This window comes from Sturnira hondurensis, unplaced genomic scaffold, assembly GCF_014824575.4.
Source record: "Sturnira hondurensis isolate 20B ecotype Veracruz unplaced genomic scaffold, ASM1482457v3 Scaffold0012541, whole genome shotgun sequence".
In the NCBI taxonomy this organism is placed as follows: domain Eukaryota; kingdom Metazoa; phylum Chordata; class Mammalia; order Chiroptera; family Phyllostomidae; genus Sturnira; species Sturnira hondurensis.
In genome coordinates, this window is record NW_028085172.1 from 1,552,413 (window position 1) to 1,566,617 (window position 14,205).

Below are 14,205 nucleotides of genomic sequence, written 5' to 3' on the forward strand. Positions count from 1 at the left end.
GGGAGAATTCTAGATGCTGTAAAATTCTCAGGTGTGGTTATTTTTCTTTTAAAATTGAAACAGTCCTTTACATTTCTATTCAATTCTTTTAAATTTAAACCACAGGAGTTATGTAAATTGTTGTTAATAATTACTGATACACAGCCAAGATTACAGTCAACACTGACTTAGTTAACACCTTTAACTTCCCAAACACCAGTATCTGTGTATCTGTTACACCACCCAATATAAAGAATAATTGAGAAACAGAAAGCTAGCATGGATATGGTGAGTCTTTAAAGCAGCTGCAAAAATATCTTCAGGCTATTCTCATCATTTTTAAATACTAATTTATTGTTCTGTAGAAGGAAGAGAATGCTTGTCATAGCAACCATGGCAACCCTGAGTGTCTGGCCTATTAGCTGTGATTCAGGGAGCATGCTCAACAGCAGGGAAAGAAGTCCTTGGTGTCTATCACCTAGAGAGAGAGTGTGCTTCTATTTATGATCTTAGGCTGAAAGTCCTGGGCATAGATAATTCTGAATGAATGCTAACAGTAACAATTTAATTTACTTAATTGCAGGGGTATTAATAAACTAAGGTTTTTACTGTGGGCAAAATCAAGATGTACTTTCTAATGACAAATTTGAAGACATTTTTATTTTAGCATTAACTCTCCCTTATTTGTTTGTTTGTTTATTTTTAGTCAGACTTTTGTGATTTTATTCTTTCCAGGTGGTGAGGTAAATTTCTTGTTATTGTTTTTGTTTAATCCTCAACATTATTCTTAGCATACATGCATATGATATGAATAATTATAATAAATGAATGAAAAATTCTGAAGCATTACTAGAAAGACTAGTTGTAGATTATTGGAAGTAAAAGACAAATAAAATTTGAGAATTTTAATTTCAAAAATAGTAATTGCCTTACAAAAAATAATAAACCCCATGTCATACCACCAGCTGTCAAATTGTTATATATACTCTTTATGCAGTAATCTATATAAATGTGACTAATTAGATAGTTCATAAGATAAAGACATTCTCATAATATAAACTATGTTACATGCAAAAAACATAAAAGTCACTTAGAAGGAGCACTTTCACTCCTCATTTAGTTCACCAAACAGATTATTTCTAACACTTAAAAATATTATTGCTATTATGTAGCTTATACAACTTTGCTTTTTTTTTTCCACTTAAAAAGAAAGAAGCCTCTCGAGATGAAAAGATGATGTGGAAATAGAGCAGGTTCAGGATAATTTTAGATTTTGTGCAAATGTAAAATTTTCTTAAACCTTTATGCCAGTTTTGAGAAGTTAGGGGTATGGATTGGAGATTGTGCACATGGAGGTGAAGAGAAATCTGAGTGATAAAAATTTACTTGTGGATATGACTCCTCAAATGCCTCCTCCTATTGCCTTTCCTACTTTTTCACTTGCTAGGTTTTTACATTAGAAACCTTTGTTTGTTTGTTTGTTTAAGTAGTCTCAAATCGCTATGATTGAATCCTAAGGGCCCTGTGCTCTGAACTTCTGGATCTCAGGTTCCTCAACTATATTATGGAAATTATGCTGTTTACTTCACAGAATATTATCCGTGTAAGATAGGCTCACCCGCAGTATCAATAGGTTTCAGTGTGCAATGGCTTAAGCACAATAGGTCAGACTTTGTTCTAAGCAGGTGTTCAAGCAGGGAGATGCTTCTCTCCATGCTGATGCAAGATTCCAGGATCATTCCACTCTGTGGTTATGCCATCGGCTAGGATCCTATTGTCAACTGCATCCCTCAGTAGCAGAAGGGAAAGCAGACAGAAAAGAGACTTGATGGCCTGCATGTGGCACATCTTTTTCTTCTCTTTAAAAAAATTGATTGTATTGGAGTGACATTGATTCACTGGATTGTATATGTTTCAGGTGTACATTTCCAAGACCCATGGCCTGTATATTGCATTGGGTGCCTACCACCCAAAATCAAGTTATCTTCCATCACTATATGCTTGGCTCCCTTTACCTTTTATTGCTCCCATCCCCTTCCCTCTGGTAACCACCATGCTGTTGTCTGTTTGTGTCTATGAGTTAAAGTTTTATATCCCACATATAAGTGAAATAATATGGTTCTTAGCTTTTTCTGACTGACTTATTTCACTTAGCCTAATATTTTTAAGATCCACTTACGTCATCTCAAATGGCAGTGTAGTATTCCTCTTTTCTTATGGCTGGGTAGTATACCATTAGTACTCCATTGTATATATGTACCACATCTTCTTTACTCACTCTTGTTTTTATTTTTTATTGTTGTTCAAGTACAGTTGTCTCCATTTTATCCCTATCACTCCCCTACCCCAGTCATTCCCACTTCTTACCCTTGGTCCTACCCCAAGGATCTTTGGTTTTATCCATGTGTCCTTTATAGATGTTCCTGAAAACCCTCCCCCTTCACTCTTCTATGGAAGAACACTTTGGTTGTCTTCATAAAACAAAAGCTCACAAATCTATAAGAAAGATCATCAGCAAACTTACAGCATAAACAGGCATAATTTTTAACAACAAAACATAAAAGGGGAGGGGAAAGTTCTCAATTTATAATGGAGGCTAGAGATTAGATGTATTGAAAAGACAAAGGACTACTGTATATATGAAACTTTATTTTTCATAAGTCTAATAATAACCACGCATAAAAATTTCAAAACCGAGTTACATAACCAAAAAAGAGAAAAGAGAAGAAAGAAGTATGAAATACCACTAAACAAAAACAACAGACAGAAACACAAAATTAAAGAGCCAATGGAGCCCACAAATGTACCAGAAAACAAAAGATAAAATGGCTATAGGAAATTCTCATACATCAATAACTACTGGAAATATAAATAGACTGGATTCACCAATAAAGAGCCACAGAGTGGCACATCTTTTTCCAACTAACGTTTTTTTCAGAGAAGATTTGTCTATGTAACCATATCTCCAATAGTTGGAGAGCTTAAATGTGCAACTAAGTCATGCACATTGCAGTCCTTATTACTACAGAGGAGGAAATAATAGGTATTGGTGAATTTCAGTGATATCTGCCATTGCACTCATGTCCTGCAAAACACACAATACCTACAATAGGTATTGAGCACATTCTTTCTATTTTTTTCCTTGTCTGCTATTTCCCTGCATTTGAATCTTTTCAGGGAAATGAAAAACATTTTATCAAAGCAAAATGATCAATAGCACTAGCTATTTATTGAGAGAAAACCAATGCGTGATTGTAGGATAAGCCTTATGGCCAGAGTAGGGTCTGCCTCATGCTCTCCATCTCTTTTGTCCACATGTCCACTCCCATAAGATGAGAAACCATCTCTTCAGTAGGGAGCCAGGACACTAGAGTTCTCAGTTACCAAGGAGAAATCCAATTGACTCCTCCAAAGACATCAAGAACGTAGACTGGCATTATTAAAATTGCTTTAAATTACATAGCTTGAAATAAAATGGAATTTAATTCTTAATCTCCTCTAAATAGTCAATTAATTCCTGGGCTTGATGCTCTGAGCAAGGTGCTTCAGGGCCTGTTTTCATCCCATTCATACTCATGGCACCAGACATTGCAGCAGCTTCAGCTGAAGGTCCAGAAGTTTTGTGAACTCTGATATCACTACAAATTAGTTAAATTGTTTACTCCTATGTGAGATAAAGACAGAAAAGTAGACCATGAGTTGTCCAACTAAGCAAGAGCTAATGTTGATCATCTACAAAGTTCTAGTGTGTCAAATATCAAAATTCTAAGCCCAAAGTCTTTTGTTACATATCAAAATGTCCTTGTGCATCAAATACATTGAATCACATGCAGATCCAGGAATGTGGCATTCTTTCACTTCTCTCTGAGATTTGCATATGCTGTCACTTTGACCCTGTTTGATCTCTCTAATGTTTTCTCGATTCTACCTTGTCTTTCTGGAAAATAGACATACTTGTTTCAGGTTTTAGCTCCACCATCATTTTCTTTAGGTATTCTTAATCACCTACTGAGTCATTCTGTTTTCTGTGCTTCTATTGTACCTTCTGTATACCTCTTGTAACACTTCCTTACATATCACTTTGCACATTTTTTGTGTGTCTCTTTCTTCAGCACCGAGCATGCTTTTGGAACTCAATAAACACCATTGAATGAATGAATACTAACCTCTCAAAGTCATAGTCAGTGATTTTTCATTTCTGTATCCACAGCAAAATACTGATTTCCAAATAGAACATATTTGGAGTGAGATGAGCAAAGAAAAGAGAAAAGGGGAGAAAAGAAAATAAAGAAGGGGACATTAATGAGGCAGAGGACAGAAGACATGTTAAAAGTTAAGATTGTAAAAAAAAAAATTATTAAGAATCCAGAGGATGGAAACTGTAATGACTAAAGAAAGAGGAAGAATAATAAAGGAAATGGTATTTGAGATGAACATTAAAACATGAAAGCAAATTAAATGGAGGGAGAGGTTGACAGTGGACTAAGAAATCACCAGGGGTTTAAGAGCAGAGCCAGGGAATACTTAGGGTAATGATATTTTAGTTGAACGCTGTTTCATTTCTTTTTGGGAATTAAAGTCATGACTGTGTGAGATGTTACTACAACTCTCTGTTTGATCCTCCTTCAGGAGCTGGTGGTTGGTCCCCAGAGGACTCCAATGCTCAGCATTGGCTCCAGATGGACCTGGGAAGCAAAGTGGAGATCACAGCAGTAGCCACACAGGGACGATATGGAAGCTCTGACTGGGTGACAAGTTACAGTCTCATGTTCAGTGACACAGGGCACAACTGGAAACAGTACCAGCAAGAAGACAGCATCTGGGTAGGACATTGTTTCTCTTTATATAAATAATAGTGAGATGTGATACTGGTAACTAGTGAACTTTTGTTGTTTTTCTGTACCCAGACTGAGAGTAGCTCAATAGCTGATGAGTACTCATTTAGACATACTTAGGCCATATACAAGTCCTATCTCCAGCATGGCTCTAGTTCCTGGGGAAATTAAGAGGCTTGTTGCTAAAGTTCAGTGTTTTCCTGCTTTTCTGGCAACTTGGCTAATTCACTGACAGGAACTCAGTTCTTTCATCTATAAAAACAGAAATACACTAGGAAAGTTTGATTATTAATGAAAATATATTGATTTACTGGGTATTAATTTATTTATATAGTTATTGATTTATTATATGCTAGGTACTTTACAGACCTTGTAATGATCCAGTTAACTCAGCTATGTGGCTTGACTGAAGTCGCACAATTTGTGAATCTTGGTATGGTAATATGCAATCTGGTCTGACATTAAAGCCAGTGAGTCTAACAGACTTTCTCCAAGATTTGAAAGCAATGAAGAGGGTTAAAAATACAAAACAAAGATAAAATTTAAAATTAGCCTGTATTTATAAAGAATCTTCAGGTTGGAAGTAAAGAACACTTTGCTCCAAATGAAAAAAAAAAGAAAAGAAAAAACCTTTCCTTCCCCACCCCAACCTAAACTCTTGGCCTCGCAGTATAATCCCACAACCATGAGGTGAGCAAAGAAACGTCGGGGAAGAGCAAGGGACACTTGAAGGAGAGATACACATTGAAAAAAAATGCCTGTTAGTTTATATAACTTATAATTTAGCAAAAATTTCACCAAAATGTGTATTGTTTTCTAAATACACATAAAATGTGAGTAATTGGCAATTGATAGCATAATCTTTCTTTTTCATAGTCTCCCTATTTCCTTCCCTCTGTTTGGCACATGTATTTTTAATTGGAAAAATATACTCTATACTTACTGTTATTTTTTAAAATTTATTTTTAAGTTGTTGTTTAAATACAGTTTTTTGTCCTTTATTCCCATCCCAGCCCACCCACTCAGTCTCCCCCCCTCCCTCCCATGCCCCCCCCCCCCGCCACCCAGATTTTGTCACTGTGTCTTTTACAGTCCTTTCTGTAAACCCTATCCTTTTTCCCTTGAAATCTCCTCCCATTTCCCCTCTGGACACCTTCAGCCTATTCTCAATTTCAGTGTCATTGGTTATATTTTGCTTCTTGGATTGTTCGGTTGTTTAGATTCCTGTTAAAAGGGAGATCTGGTATTTGTCTTTCACCACCTGGCTTATTTCACTCAGCTTCCACTAATGCTTTCCAGTTCCATCAATGCTGTTGCAAAGGGAAGGAAGTTCTTCTTTCATTCTGCTGCATAGAATTCCATTTTTAAATGTACCATAGTGTTTTTTTAATACTCATATGAAAAAAGGGATTTAATTATTTTTATTTTTTGTTTAGATTTATTTAATTCCTGTTCAAGTACAATTTTCTGTCTTATATTCCAAGCCCTGCCCATCCCCCCAGTAATCCCAACTCCCACCCATCCCCCCCCACCTTAGTTATTTTTCATGTATCCTTAATATGCTTCCTTGTGAATCCTTTCCCTTTCCCCTATGATTCGCTCCCTTCTCCCCTCCGGTCCCTGTCAGCCTGTTCTGTATTTCAGTGTCTTTGGTCATATTTTGCTTGCTTGTTTGTCTTGTTGTTTAGGTTCCTGAGAAAGGTGAGATCATATGGTATCTGTTTTTCACTGCCTGGCTTATTTCACTCAGCATAATGCTTTCCAGTTCCATCCATGATATTGCAAATGGTAGGAGCTCCTTCTTTCTTGCAGCTGCATAGAAACCTGTATATTCCATTGTATAAATGTACCATAGTTTTTGGATCCATTCATTTACTGATGGACATCTAGGTCACTTCCAACACTTGGCTATTGTAAATTGTGTTGCAATGAACATTGGTATACATAGGTTCTTTTGGATTGGTGTTTCAGGGTTCTTAGGATATACTCCTAATAGTGGAATTGCTGGGTCAAAAGGCATGTTCATTCTTGGTTTTCTGAGAAAATTCCATACTGTTTTCCATAGTGGTTTTACCAGTCTGCAATCCCACCAAGAGTGAACTAAGATCCGTTTTCCCCAAAACCTCTCCAACATTTGTTGTTTATTGCTTTGTTTATGTTGGCCATTCTCACTGGTGTAAAGTGGTATCTCATTGGGGTTTTAATTTGCATCTCTCTGATAGCTAGCAATATTGAGCATCTTTTCATGTCTCTGGATCCTCTGTATGTCCTCCTTGGAGAAATGTCTGTTTAAATTTTTTGTCCATTTTTAAATTGGGTTCCTTGTCTTCTTAGAGTGGAGTCATGTAAGTTTTTTGTATATTTTGGAGATTAGACCCTTGACTGAAGTATCATTGACAAATATGTTTTTCCAAACAGTTGGTTCTCTTTTTATCTTAACACTGTTTTCCTTAGCCATGTGGAAGCTTTTAATTTTGATGATATCCCATTTCTTTCTTCTTCCCTTTATGTCCCTTGCTCTAGGGGACATATCAGTAAAAATATTGTTGCGTGAAATATCTGAGATTTTCATGCCTATGTTCTCCTTTGGACTTTAATGGTTTCACAGCTTATATTTAAGTCTTTTATCCACCTTGAATTTATTTTGGTGCATGGTGTAAATTGGTGCTCAAGTTTCTTTTTTTTTTAAAGTAGCTGTCCAGTTCTCCCAATACCATTTGTTGAAGAAGCCATCTTTACTTCATTTTATATTACTTCCCCCTTTGTTAAATATTAATTGACTGTAGAGATTTGGGGCTACTTCTGGGCTCTTTGCTCTGCTCCATTGGTGTATGTGCCTGTGTTTATGCCAGTACCAGGCTGTTTTCCTTACAGTGGCTTTGTAATAGAATTTGGTATCAGGTATTGTGATCCCTTCTACTTTGTTCTTCTTTCTCAGAATTGCAGCTGCTATTTGGGGTCTTTATGGTTCCATATAAATTTTTGAACTGTTTGTTCTATGTCTGTGAAATATGCCATTGATACAACAATAGGTATTGCATTGAATCTGTAAATTGCTTTGGATAGCATGGACATTTTGATGATGTTAATTCTTCCAGTACATGAACATGGAATATATTTCCATTTATTTGTGTCTTCCATGATTTCTTTCTTCAGTGTTGTGTAGTTTTCTGCATACAGGTCTTTAACCTTCTTGGTTAGGTTTTTTTTTAATTTTTAAATTTTTATTTTTATTTAATTTTTGTTCAAGTACAGTTTTCTGTCTTATATTCCCAGCCCTGTGCCGCCCAGTGTTTCCCACATCCCTTCCATTCCCCCTCCCACCTTACTAATTATCCATGTGTCCTTTATACTTGTTCATGTGAGTCCATCCTCTTTTCCCCTATGATTTTTTCCCCTCTCCCCTCTGGACCCTGTCAGCCTGTTCTGTATTTCAGTGTCTTTGGTCATATTTTGCTTGCTTGTTTGTTTTGTTGTTTAGATTCCTGTTATCAGTGAGATCATATGGTATTGGTCTTTCACCGCATGGCTTATTTCGCTCAGCATAATGCTTTCCAGTTCCATCCATGATATTGCAAATGGTAGGAGCTCCTTCTTCCTGTCTGCAGCATAGAAGTCCATTGTGTAAATGAACCGTAGCTTTTTGATCCAGTCATCGACCGATGGGCATCTAGGTTGCTTCCAACTCTTGGCTATCGTAAATTGTGCTGCTATGAACATCTGGATGCATAGGTTCTTTTGGATAGGTGTTTCAGGGCTCTTAGGATATACTCCTAATAGTTGAATTGCTGAGTCAAAAGTCACATTCACTTTTGGTTTTCTGAGAAAATGCCATACTGTTTTCCATAGTGGTTGTACCAGTCTGCAATCCCACCAACAGTGAATTAGGGTCCCCTTTTCCCCACAACCTCTCCAGCACTTGTTCTTTGTTGCTTTGATTATGATAGTCATTCTGACTGGTGTTAAGTGTTATCTCATTGTGGTTTTAATTTGCATCTCTCTGATAGCTATAGATATTGAGCATCTTTTCATGTCTCTGGATCCTCAGTATGTCGTCCTTGGAGAAATGTCTGTTCAAGACCTTTGCCCATTTTTTAATTGGGTTGCTTGTCTTCTTCGAGTGGAGTCCAGTGAGTTCTTTGTATATTTTGGAGAGTAAACCTTTGTCTGAGGTATCATTGGAAAATATGTTTTCCCAAGCTATGGCTTCCCTTTTTATCTTGATACTGTTTTCCTTAGCCAAGCAGAAGATTTTAATTTTGATGAGATTCCATTTGTTTATTCTTTCCTTTATGTCCCTTGCTGTAGAGAACGCATCAGTAAAAATATTGCTGCATGGAATATCTGAGATTTTCCTGCCAATGTTCTTCTCTTGGGCTTTAATGGTTTCACGGCTTTTATTTAAGTCTTTTATCCACCTTGAATTAATTTTGGTTTATGGTGTAAGTTGGTGCTTGAGTTTCATTTTTTTGCATGTAGCTCCCCAGTTCTCCCAACACCATTTTTTGAAGAGGCTATCTTTACTCCATTTTATGTTACTGCCCCCTTTGTCGAATATTAATTGGCTCTAGAGTGTTGGGTTTATTTCTGGGCCCTCTATTCTATTCCATTGGTGTATGTGCCTGTTTTTATGCCAGTAACAGGCTGTTCTGAGTACAGTGGCCTTGTAATAGAGTTTGATATCAGGTATCGTGATCCCTCCTACTTTGTTCTTCTTTCTCAAGCTTGTGGCTGCTATTCGGGGTCTTTTATGGTTCCAGATAAATTTTTGAAGTGTTTGTTCTATGTCTGTGAAATATTCCATTGGTACTTTAATAGGTATTGCATTGAATCTGTAAATTGCTTTGGGTAGTATGGACATTTTGATGATGTTAATTCTTCCAATCCATGAACACGATATATGTTTCCATTTGTTTTTATCTTCCTTGATGTCTTTCTTCAGTGTGTGTAGTTTTCTGCATACAGGTGTTTAACCTTCTTGGTTAAGTTTATTCCCAGATATATACATTTTTTTGTTTTTGCTATATCAATTGGGATTTTTTTCTTGATTTCTGCTTCTGCTGATTCATTGTTAGTATACAAAAATGCCTTTGATTTCTGGATATTGACTTTGTATCCCACTGTTTTGTCAAATTAATTTATTATTTCGAGCAGTTTTTTAGTAGAGTATGTAGGATTTTCCATGTACACTATCATGTCATCTACAAACAATGACAATTTTGTTTCCTCCTTTCTGATTTGGATGTCGTTTATTTCCTTTTTTTCTCTGTTCGCTGTGGCTAAGATTTCCAATAGTATATTGAATAGAAGGGGTGAAAGTGGACAACCTTTTCTTGTTCCTGATCTTAATGGAAAAGATTTTAGTTTTTACCCATTGAGTGTGATGTTGTCCTTAGGTCTCTCATATATGCCCTTTATCATATTGAGGAATGCTCCCTCTATTCCCATTTTGCTGAGTGTTTTATCCATAAATGGGTGTTATACATTATCAAAAGTTTTTCTGCTCCTATTGATATGATCATGTAATTTTTGTGTTTGCTTTTGTTTATGTATGTATTACATTTACTGATTTGAGAATACTGAACAATCCTTGCATCCTTGGGGTGAATCCCACTTGGTCGTGGTGTATGATCTTTTTGATGTATTGTTGGATGAGATTTGCCAGTATTTTGTTGAGGATTTTAGAGTCTATGTTCATCAGCGATATTGGCCTGAAATTTTCTTTCTTTGTTGTTTCTCTATCTGGTTTTGGAATTCGGGTGATTCTGGCTTCATAAAAACAGTTTGAGAGTTTTACATCATTTTGAATATTTTGCTATTGTCTGTGAAGAATAGGGGTTAGCTCTTCCTTAAATACTTTGTACAATTCTCCTGTGAAACCATCTGGTCCAAGGCTTTTGTGTGATGGGGGTTTTTGATTAGTGCTTCAATTACATCTGCTGTTATTGGTGTGTTCAGGTTTTGTGCCTCTTTTTCATTGAATTTTGGAATATTGTATTTTTCTAGAAATTTGTCTATTTCACCTAGGTTTTCAATTTGCTTGACATACAGTTCTTCATAGTAATTTATTACAATCCCTTTTATTTCTGTGGTAAGAGTTGCAATATCTCCTCTTTCATTTCTGATTGTGTTTATTTGGGTCCTCTCTCTTCTTTTCTTGATGAGCCTACCTAAAGGCTTGTCTGTTTTGTTTATCTTTTCAAAAAACCCACTCCTGGATTCATTGATCCTTAGAATTGTGTTTTAGTCTCTATTTCATTTAATTCTGCTCTGATCTTGCCTATTTCCTCCCTTCTACTTGCTCTGGGCTGTCTTTGTTGTTGTTCCTGAAGTTCTTGCAGGCGTAGGGTTAGGTTGTTTGTTTGAAATGTTTCTATCTTCTTTAGGTAAGCCTGTATTGCTATGAACTTTTGTCTCAGGACTGCCTTCTCTGTATCCCATAAGTTTTGGGTTGTTATGAGTTCATTTTTATTTTTTTCCAGAAACTTTTTGATTTCCCCCCTAATATCATTCTTGACCCACTTGTTGTTTAACAGCATACCATTCAGTCTCCATGGTTTGGGGTGTTTTGTTTTTTTTCCTTTGCATTTGTTTTCCAATTTCAGTCCCTTTTGGTCCATGAAAATGCTTGGCATGATTTCAATTTTCTTGAATATGTTGAAGCTAATAGAGTGTACTATCATATGGTCTATCTTTGAAAATGTCCCATGTGCATTTGAAAAGAATGTGTTCTTTTAAAAAAAAAAATTATGTTCTTTGGGATGAAGGGCTCTTTCTATATATATCAGTTAAGTCCATTTCATCCAGGAGGTTTTTTTTTAATGCTGCAATACCTTTGTTGATATTTTGTTTGGAAGATCTGTCCATTTTTGCCAGTGGGGTGTTAAAATCCCCTACCATAATTGTCTTGCTGTCAATATATTTCTTCAGGTCCTCTACATTTTCTTTATGTATTTGGGTGCTTCTATGTTCAGTGTATATATATTTATGAGTTTAATGTCTTCTTCTTGGATTGTTCCCTTGAGTAATATGAGATGACCTTCTGGGTCTCTCTTTTTGTCCCTTTTTTTGAAGTCTATTTTGTCTGAGATTAGAATTGCTACACCTGCCTTTTTTTCTTGTCCGTTTGTTTGGAAAATTTGTTTTTAGCCCTTCACTGTTAGTCTGTAATGGTCTTTTTTCCTGAGGTGGGTCTCTTGTAAGCAGCATATGTGTGGGTCATGCTTTCTTATCCGTTAGGCTATTCTATGTATTTTTATTGGAGCCTTTCATCCATTTATGTTTACGGTTATTATTGATAGGTTCTTTTTCATTCCCATGTATGTAGCTCTATTCCTCTCTTCCTCTCTGTCCTCTTTTCCTTCCTTTCTTTAAAGCAGTCCTTTTAATATTTCTTGTAGGGCTGGTTTGGTGGAGGCATATTCTTTTAGACTTCTTTTGTCTTGGCAGCTCTTTATTTGGCCTTCTATCTTGATTGAGAGCTTTGCTGGGTATCATAGCCTTGATTGTAGGCCTCTGGTTTTCATTACTTGGAAAATTTCTTGCCATTCTCTTCTCGCTTGGAATGTTTCCACTGAGAATTCAGTAGCCAACCTTATCGCGGCTCTCTTGTATGTTACTTATTTTTTCTCCCTTGCTGCCTTTAATATTCTCTGTTTTCTTGGTATTTGGCCATTTTAATGATGGTATGTCTTTTTTAAATATATTTTATTGATTATACCATTGCAGTTGTTCTAGTCCCCCCCTTCACTCCCCTCCACCCACACACTCCATTCCTCACCATTCTCCCCCCTTAGTTTATAACCAGGTGTCTCAAGTTCTTTAGATTCTATATTTCCCCTACTATTCTTGCCCTCCCCCCTATCCCTTTTCTGCCTACCATCTATGCTATTTTCTGTGCCTTCTCCCCCCTTCTCCTCCTCTCACCCCCCTGTTTCTAACCCTCCATGTGTTCTTCATTTCTATGGTTCCACTCCTGATCTAGCTGTCCTCTTGGTTTGCTTTTGTTTTAGGTGTGGTTGTTAATAACTGTGTGTTTGCTGTCCTTTCACTGTTCATATTTTTCATCTTCTTTTTCTTATATAAGTCCCTTTAGCATTTCATATAATAAGGGCTTGGTGATGATGAACTCCTTGAACTTGACCTTATCTGAGAAGCACTTTATCTGTCCTTCCATTCTAAATGAAAGTTTTGCTGGATAAAGCAATCTTGGCTGTAGGTCTTTGGATTTCATGACTTGGAATACTTCTTTCCAGCCCCTTCTTGCCTGTAAGGTCTCTTTTGAGAAATCCGCTGACAGTCTGATGGGTACTCCTTTGTAGGTGACTGTCCCCTTATCCCTTGATGCTTCTAGGATTCTCTCCTTCATTTTGGTCTTGGCTAATGTAATTATGATGTGCCTTGGTGTGTTCCTTCTCGGGTCCAACTTCTTTGGGACTCTCTGAGCTTCCTGGATTTCCTGGAAGTCTATTTCCTTTGCCAGACTGGGGAAGTTCTCCTTTATTATTTGTTCAAATAAGTTTTCCACTCGTGGCTGTTTCTTTCCCCCTTCTGGTACCCCTATAATCCGGATGTTGGAATGTTTAAAGATGTCCTGGAGGTTCCTAAGCCTCTCCTCATTTTTTTGAATTCTCATTTCTTCATTCCTTTCTGGTTGTATGTTTTTTTCTTCCTTCTGGTCCATTCCATTGATTTGAGTCCACGTTTCCTTTCCATCACTATTGGTTTCCTGGACATCTCCCTTCATTTCAATTAATTTAGCTTTCATATGTTCCTCTAATCTGTGACTATAATCTACCAATTCTGTGAGCATCCTGATAAATAGTGTCTTGAATTGTTTTTTGGAGAGGCTGGCAATCTGTTGGTCACTTGGAGTTATTGGTTCTGGGACTTTGAGTTCTTCTTGCGCCATCTTTTGGGCTGTTCATGCCTGTTCCATAGCAGGATTGGAGCCCTAAAGTTTTCACCAGAGTAGGGCAACTCAGTTGCTGGGTTGTGATGTTGCATGTGGGGACGGGGTCAAAGTGGGACAATGGCTTCCCTCTGCCGCTTGCCGCCGTAGCCCCCACTGGCACCAGGCCCACGCGTTTCGTTCCACTGCACGCGAGTGTGCCACCGCTGTCAGCCCTCCACCACTGGGTTCACCCCCTGGGGCCTGTGTGGTAGTCTCACTGTTCGCGAATGTGCGACTGCGGTCAGTCTCCCCCACACCTTGACTGGTTCCGGGCTGCCTGCATGTCCAGGTTGCGGGATCTGTCCTGCCCGACTCAGCTCTGCTGCTGGCTCCGCCTCTCTTACCATCCCCGTTGAACGGTTCGTTGTTGTTGCACTTCCATATAATTCCATTTTCTGGTCATTGGGTGTGTCCTAGTTCTCCAAAATTTTTGTTGCA

General features: G+C 37.4%; 1 protein-coding gene across 1 annotated transcript in view; it reads left to right on the forward strand.

Moving 5' to 3' along the window:
- CNTNAP5 (contactin associated protein family member 5) overlaps positions 1 to 14,205 on the forward strand; it is a 519,494-nt gene that overhangs the window by 52,093 nt on the left and 453,196 nt on the right. Inside the window, exon 3 of the mRNA XM_037060827.1 lies at positions 4,609 to 4,802. Within this exon, the coding sequence (XP_036916722.1) occupies positions 4,609 to 4,802 (194 nt within the window). The remainder of the gene's footprint in view (positions 1 to 4,608; positions 4,803 to 14,205) is intronic.